This window comes from Schistocerca americana, chromosome 10 (assembly GCF_021461395.2).
Source record: "Schistocerca americana isolate TAMUIC-IGC-003095 chromosome 10, iqSchAmer2.1, whole genome shotgun sequence".
Lineage (NCBI taxonomy): Eukaryota > Metazoa > Arthropoda > Insecta > Orthoptera > Acrididae > Schistocerca > Schistocerca americana.
In genome coordinates, this window is record NC_060128.1 from 155094484 (window position 1) to 155103060 (window position 8577).

The 8577-nt window shown below is 42.5% G+C and overlaps 1 protein-coding gene across 3 annotated transcripts in view; it reads left to right on the top strand.

Moving 5' to 3' along the window:
• The window catches only part of LOC124552633 (protein CREG1), a 53511-nt gene extending 48999 nt beyond the window's left edge, over positions 1-4512 (top strand). For all 3 annotated transcript variants that reach the window (XM_047126959.1, XM_047126958.1, XM_047126960.1), the window contains exon 6: positions 3905-4512. In XM_047126959.1, coding sequence (XP_046982915.1) covers positions 3905-4038 — 134 coding nt within the window. In that variant the 3' untranslated portion in view covers positions 4039-4512. The remainder of the gene's footprint in view (positions 1-3904) is intronic.
• The last annotated feature ends 4065 nt before the right edge of the window (positions 4513-8577 follow it).

An 8577-nucleotide genomic window follows, 5' to 3' on the forward strand; every position in this document is an offset into this window, starting at 1 on the left:
GTAACACTCAAACTGATATCTATGTAAATAAAAATATAAATCTATATTTGTTCAAAACCGGTATCACCAAAAGTTCTTGACCAATTGCTGTGATATTTGACAGAATGTTGCATTCAAATACAGGCGTGTTTTTCCATTTTTTACATGTTAACATGTTACAGTAATAAACATTTAGACACATATAGACTATATACACTGAGCAGCCAGAACATTATGACCACCGACCTACTGTCGATATAAACCTGTCTGGGCAGTAGCAGTGTCACATGGCGTGGAATGACTGCTAGTCAGACACATGCATAGTGTATGTAGTACCTGTGAGTGTGTTGTTTGTGTGTAGAGGGCAGATTGTGATGGCCCAGAGGCTCGGCATGAGCATTTCAGAAACTGTATGACTTGTCGAGTATTTGAGAAGTCCTGTGGGTAAGTGTCTTCAACACATGGTTAAACCACATCCAGACGTCATGGGGCTGGGCAGACTCGCCTTCATTACAGGTGTTGACTGCCGTAGGGTGGGCAGACTGGTAAAAAAGGACCTGTGGTGAACTTCGGCAGAACTAATATCAGGCTTTAATGCTGGGCAGAGTACAAGTGTGTCTGAACACCCAGTTTGCCGAACACTCCTACCAGTGGGCCTCCACAGCGGATGATACATGCGCGTTCCAATGTTAAGACTACGACATTGTTAACCACAACTGAAATGGGCAAGTGACCATCAGCACAGGACGTAGGCACGGTGGCAGAGTGTTGGATGGTCTGATGAATCCTGATACCTTCACCATCATCCTGATGGGAGGGCGCGAATCTGTCATCTTCCAGGGGAACAGCTCCTCGACACTTCTACTGCAGGGCAGAGACAAGTTGGCAGTGCTCCAACTATGCTCTGGGTAACATTCTCACGGGCATCTGTGGGTCCAGTGGATCTGGTGCAAGGCACCATGACGGCCAAGGAGTATCGTGCACTGGTTGCACACCCCTTCATGACGATGATGTTTCCTGATGGCAGAGGGATTTTTCAACAGGATAATGCACCTTATCACAAGATCAGGAGTGTGATAGAGTGGTTTGAGGAACACAGTGGCGAGTTCCAGTAGATGTGTTGGCCCCCCAGGTCGCCTGATCTGAACCCCGTTCAAACACATCTGGGACATTACTGAACATGGCATCAGCACTCATCAACCAAACAGGAATGTTGGATTTATGCCTTACTGGTTTATGATTAGAATACTACTATGGAATCTGTATTGGCAATAGTGGTAAACAAGGCTCAAGGCCGGAGAGAGGGGGAAGAAGAGATGGAGAGAAGGGTAGGAAGAAATGGACATAGAAAATGAAGGAGGAGATGGACAGAGGGGGGAGGCATCAGAAGGAGATGGAGAGAGAGAGAGTGAGGGAGGAAGGAGGAGATGGACAGAGGAGGAACAAGGAGTAGATGGACAGAAAGATGGGAGAGAAGTAGATTAGGACATATATCCAGTTCCCATACATCTTAGAAACATGTGCTTTGTCTTTCTTTCTTTTCCATTTTAGCAGACTGAGCCACAGTCATGCATGGCTGGATGCATTAATAACCTTGCCTATTCAAAGTTCAGTACAGTTACTCTAAATAATGTGAAAATATAACACGATTACATTAGTCGGTACTTCGCAAGTTCCTTTCTGCCGCACTGAGATTTGGAAAAATAGATGTTGCGCGGATAGGAAATACTGTAACATGTTGATATGAGCTTTAATGATTGCAATAACATTGGGACACAACATAGGATGAATTTGGCTCACCTCAACTTTATTTGCTCTCCAAGAATACTGTTAACAATACGGTATCTTAGCACTTAATCAGAACAGTTCGTTATTGTTTTTTCTTGAGGAGTGTGCAACATCCGGTAAAGTTACTTTTAGGTTTTCATGCTTTGTCTCGAAGGCAGCAAACAAAGAAAACCTGGGCGGCAGTGATTTGCTTGCTCAGTGAGAGCACCCTTAACTGGAAAAAGATTGCAACATGGCAGTGTAATTATTTGCGAGTTTAAAGAGAAAGATGACTGTCCCAGTCAGCAACAGTGCACGTTACAGACAAGGAATATTGTCTGGGACCAAAGTTAATTTTTTTGCTATAAGGTTACCATCCTTGAACTAATCAGTGTTCAGACTCACTGCAACTCTATCCATCATGTGTTCTTCAGTTCTGAGAATATAGTTAATGTCCACTGTTTTGACTATTGCTTTTATCCTGGAGGTTAACAGTAACTACAGCTCATCATAACAACAAAGTAGCGTGCACAACTCATTTTTATGATGTGAAGGAGATCAACACATTTTGAAAAGAAAAAACTTCTATCAGAAAGTGTAATAATAGTAGGAAAACTATGGTAGAATGTAAATACAGGGTGTATCAAAAAGAATCATCCAATTTAAAACTCATAATTATTATTTTATTTGAGGCATGTGTGTGGACAATGTACTTTTAGAAAGAGCAAACTCTCGAGTTTTACATGAATCCCGCTAGGTAGCAGCAGTGTGTGCCCACTTCTGTTCTAGTAAAAATGGTCTCGCGACAACAGAAAGCATTTTGTGTTCCATGTTTTGTGCAGTGCAGTGCAGGTCCATAATAACTGTTCAGCATGACTTTCATACTAAGTATGGTGTGGATCCTCCTACAGCACACAGCGTTAGACGGTGGCATGAACAATTCCGAGAAACAGGTTGTTTGTGTAAAGGCAAATCACTGGGCCGTTCCTGAGAGTCTGATACAAACAGAACGCTGTTGGAGGAAGCACATATCTCAATATGCATGAGAACTTTACTTTCCCACAGTTGGAGACTGATTTGAACGACTTTATTTACCAACACGATGGGGCACTGTCCCACTGGCATCTGCAAGTGTGGGCATTTTTAAATCAAAAGATTACTGAACGACCATATGATTCAGCCTTACATTACTGGCCTCCAATGTTATCGGACCTGACTCTATGTGATTTTTTTTCTTGTGGGGGTTTATAAAGACTCTGTTTATGTGCCTCCGTTACTGACAAAAATGAATGAACTCAGACATTGCATAACAGCAGCTGTAACTCAAGACATGCTCACTGCAGCGTGGGGACAATTTGAATACCGCATTGACATATGCCATGCATCTAAAGGGGGGTGTATTGAACACCTATGATAAGGCATTAAAAAAACTTTTGATTTCCCATTCATCAAAAAACAAAATTTAATGTATATCTTTATTAGTTTCAGAAATATAGATGTTCAAAATTAGATGATTCTTTTTGACCCCCCCCCCCCCCAATACTTTTGGAGTAAAGGAGACCACTCACCAAAAAGCAGATGTATTCCAAAAGCTGAAAAGTTTTTTTTCTTTTTTTTTTTTTGTGTGTACCTGTTGTGTCAGTATTTGTGATTCAGTGTAGCATCGGATCTGCTGGGCTTCTGATGCCATGTGAATCACCATTGAGGCTACAGCCACCTTAAACCCCAGTATCCGATTTAATGTGGAAAATGAATATGAAGAGCCCTCATACAATTTCCTGAACCTCTCTTTTGCTGTGAAACCCTCTTCAAAAAGGAATTTGATAGCTACAGAATCTGTTCTGGTTTTTAACAGTTGTGTAAACAAACTTCTGGGTAAAAATCCTGGCAATTTTTATACTCTTCTTTATCAAAGGTGTACCAACTTAAGGGAGGAAAGAAAAACACAGTTTCATAACAAAGCAGCCGTCTGAGTTAACAGGGTGTAGATGCACTGGGAAGAACCTTTCTGTTAAATATTTGTACTTTTGGTGGGTAAGAACTGATATTCTAACAAATAATTTTACTTTAGCCCACTGCTGCAGCAATAAAACATAAATGAGAGAATAAAACCAAAATAAAACTTTAGTTGAAAAGAAAGTGCACTGTTTTGTTGCAGATCATCACTTCTACGTTGCAAAGATGAAGATTGAGCAAATTGTGGTTCTCGATTACTTTGGTGGACCAAAATTTGTTGATGTGAAGACATACCTGCATACTCCTCCAGCAGCTGGACCCCTGCCTGGAATGTAGAATAGTATCCTCCCTAGGACAAAATGAATCTCGTGCAGATTTATATGTGCTATACCATAACTGTTAGTCCTGTGAGGAACTGATCATTGAAATCAAGTGCCATACAATTTTTGCAGTTCTTTAACACACACAAACTGGATTTAAGTGTTAAAAATTATGATAAATGTACGCTATTTTGAGTATGAGCTGATTCTGTTGAACTTCCTGCAGTTTTATTACAGTTTTCGGGAAAATGTTATATTTTACTGTGGAAGAGTGTAAATGCTTTTGTTTTGATAGTGAATGATTGGAGGCAACAGTAAATATGTGATTTTACTATAAACAATGTGTTCTCCAAACATATTGTGCTGGGCTGTGCAAATACTATGTTGTAATTATTGTGTTTTGATAAACATTACCATATAAATTACAAATGTAATGTTGGAATTGTAATTAAGTATATATTTTGTGATTAAAGTCTATTCTTGTTACCAAGTTGTTTTGTTGATTTCAATCAGTCTTGTGCTAAACAAATTGAAATAACAGGAATGAGATCTGCTGATGTATCAGTCTTAACAGAATTTTAACATACCTTCCAACACACTACACATACTATCTTCAGAAGAAATCTTTTTCTTTGAAAAGTAGTTATCGGTACATGTGATTTGGAATTAAATGTATTTTTATAAATCGTTCCATCAGATAGTAAGAGCTCTGCTTGTGAAAGGTAAAGATCTGTCATGCGCTTTCACAGGTAATGCAACATCTGGTTCCCATAACCCTCCTGGCCTCTGCATTCTTAGTCACTGCCCTTCACCCACCTATTCTCTTCCCTGTTTCCACTCCAGCACTTCACAGCTCTCAATTCCACCAACGCACTCACATTGTTTTTACTTCTCTCCTTTCCCACTTTGTCATGCCCCCCCCCCCCCTTCCCCCCAACCTTCTGACTGCACTGACTATACTCTCGCCAGCTCATTCATATATGCTCCCTCAAGCAGCACTCACTGTCCCCCACCTTACCTTGATATCTCTCCCGTGTGTGTGTGTGTGTGTGTGTGTGTGTGTGTGTGTGTGTGTGTGTGTGTGTGTTGTCTAATTTGGATGAAGGCCTTTTGGCCAAAAGCTTACTTGCTTAGCAGTCTTTTCATTGTGGATATCTGTGACTCAACATCTCCACTATATGGTGAGTAGCAATCTATCCTTTTCATAATATTGTCATTATTTTATTGAAACAGAAAAGTTATTACATTGCAGCACTTGTTTAATACTGTCATGTCGTGACAAAGTTTAGAGGAAGTATACAACATCTAAAGGGGGTTCAGGTTAGTACACTGTTTTTGAGTTATGAGGTGTAACTGCAGAAAGACAAACTTCCAGTGATGGAAGTGACTGATCTGTGCCAGACACTGTTGTAGGGCACCTAACAGACGTGCAGATTTTGGGACGTGATAAGGGTACTTGTAGGAGAATCAGGAACTCGAGGGTCTGAATAACACTTCTTTATTGCATTCAGACTAAACTGCTACACTGAAGGTTATTTCTACACGTGAGATAAAGCAAATGGCTCAACTGTTGTTACAACAGAAGTCAGTGTCGAAGTGCCATGTTGAGAGCTACCAGAAGCAGCAATCACTAGCAGTGTCTTAAAATGCAAACATATACAAGCCTCACTCCAAGCGAAAAAATGGGCTCAACTCGGATCCTATTTGAGGCTAGTGTTAAACAACACGGAGTTGGAGTTCTGATTGAAGACCACCTCGACTACAGAAATCAAAGTTTTTAAAGAGCGCTGATGGCACTACGCTTCTCTTCGCCTTCCTTACATCTAGGCCCTGTCAACCTTCCGTTCGCGGACGTCACTAAATTCGTGGGTCTTATGTTTGACAGAAAACTGTGCTGGTCCTCCCACGTTTCGGCTCGCTGTCTGTGATCCCTCAACACCCTCCGTGTCCTGAATGGTACCTCCTGGGGAGCGGACCGAGTGGTCCTTCTCCGCCTCTATCGCGCCTTAGTGCGCTCGAAATTGGACTAGTTTACTCCTCTGCTCGGCCATCTATTCTTCGGCGTCTCGACTTTGTCCACCAGTGTGGATTACGTTTAGTGTCTGGAGCTTTTTACTCCAGCCCTGTGGAAAGCCTTTATGCAGAGACTGCTGAACCTCCGCTGTCCAATCGGCAAGCTGTCCATCTGAATCGTTATGCTAGCCATCTGTCTTCCATGCCTACTAATCCGGCCCATGACATTTTTTTTTATGCCTCTTTGGATTTAGGGTATGCAGGCCGCCCATCCTCCCTACTACCACCGGGAGTCCGCTTCCGTCAACTGCTAAGCTCTCTTTCCTTCCACTTTCCTAAGACTTTCCTGACAACTTGGGGGTATAGCACTGCCTTGGCTCCGGCCACGGACCTGCCTGCTCCGTGACCTGTGTCAGTTTCCCAAGGATGTTTATCGTTGGGCATTTGCTGTTCTATGCACACAAATGAAGGATGCCACATTTATTTACACTGATCGCTCAAAAACTTCATTTGATGTTGGGAGTGCCTATATTGTTGGTGACACCCCAAATCGATTTCAGCTTCCTGACCAGTGTTCGGTTTTTACTGCGGAGCTTTACACTGTTCTCCAGGCTGTCCAATACATCTGTCGCCATCAGCGGATACAGTATGTTATCTGCTCAGATTCGCTCAGCTCTCTCCTCAGTCTTCAAGCTCTCTACCCTGTCCACTCTCTGGTCCACCAGATTCGGGACTGCCTCCACTTGCTCCACTTGGGGGGCGTCTCTGTGACATTCCTCTGGATCCCAGGGCATGGTATCTGTGGAAATGAGGCGGCCGGTATAGCGGCTAAGGCTGCAATCTCTCTTCTTCAGCCTGCCATTTGCATGATTCCCTTTGCCGATCTACGGAGTGTTTTATGTCGTCGTGTTGCTCTTTTATAGCACGCACATTGGTCGACACTTCCCAATAATAAATTGCGGGACGTGAAAGCTCTTCCCTGTGCTTGGACCTCTTCCTCCAGAACTCGTCGTCAGGAGGAGGTAATTTTAACTAGACTCTGGATAGGGCACTGTCTTTTTAGCCATCGACATCTTTTAAGTGGCAATCCTCCCCCACTCTCTCCCCACTGCTCTCAACTGTGGACAGTGAGACACCTGTTACTTGAGTGCCCCTATTTTACTCTGTTACGTGCCTGTCTACAGCTGTCGCCTGAGATATCTTCCATTTTAGCAGATGACACATGCTCAGCCGATAGTGTTCTTGAGTTTATTAGTGTGAATGAGATGTCATCAGTTATTTTACGCTCATTTTGGGGACAAACAACCCCTCTTCTGTAGTGATTTTTTAAGCTTTCCTTCTGTTTTTAGTTTCCCCACTTTTTGAATTTCGCTCCCATTGCTGCCGGTTTCCAGTTTTGTTTTTTTACCTTTTCCTAATGACCATAGCAGTTTTGCACCTTAAAACCATAACAAAACAAAAACTACACTTCTCCAGTCTGCAGTGGGCCTGCCAACTCTGCTGTTACTTTAGTCATCAATTAATTTGACATAAGGTTTGCACCTCCATAGTGCCTCCAGCACACCACATTTGGGTCCTTCCCATTCCCTAGATGCTACCCTGTAGATGGGTGTTCCTGGTCTTTATACTAACAAACTCCTTGCTTGACAGCAGCAGCATCCAGCTAAAAGCTAATTATCACTGGCCTCCCTTGTAAGTCCAACAACAACAGTGACTTATGTCTCTTTGCACTCCCTGGGAGGTGGAGACTTCTTTCTTGCGAGTTGGGGCCACTATAATAGAAATTTTATCTATTTCCCATCTCAGTGTAACTTTTATCAATCCACTGACATTGCAGTTCTCAGGAGCAAGGACCATGGTTGCTGCATACGAGGGTGAGATATGGATTGTTCCTGCTGCATTGGCCACGCTAACAAGTGGCAGCAACAGGTAGGGTATAAGCCAACGCTTAAATTAATGATATTGGATCAGGTCATAAACATAACCACCTTGCACTGATGTGGGACAAAGCCACAAGAAAAAGAAGATTTGTAATGTCGTTAAGTAGCAGTAAGTTTCTTATGGTAACTACAAAAACATGTTCAGTTTATTTTTTACTTAACTAGTGAGCATGTGTGATGCTTCCACAGACCACAGTACCCAGCTACTAACTGCAGATGACCCAAAGGCCATCACTCCTCAGAGAAGTGCGCACATCTTGGGAAGTTCCATTTGTTGTAAAACTTAAGATGGCAATTTTTCTATTAAAGTTGACAGACACTGTAAGGTTGTCTGATGTTCTAAAGTTATTGTGGAGGAATGATCAAATCTACACTACTGGCCATTAGAATTGCTACACCACGAAGATGACATGCTACAGACGCGAAATTTAACCGACAGGAAGAAGATGCTGTGATATGCAAGTGATTAGCTTTTCAGAACATTCACACAACGTTGGCACCGGCGGCGACACCTACAATATGCTGACATGAGGAAAGTTTCCAACCGATTTCTCATACACAAACAGCAGTTGACCGGCATTGCCTGGTGAAACATTGTTGTG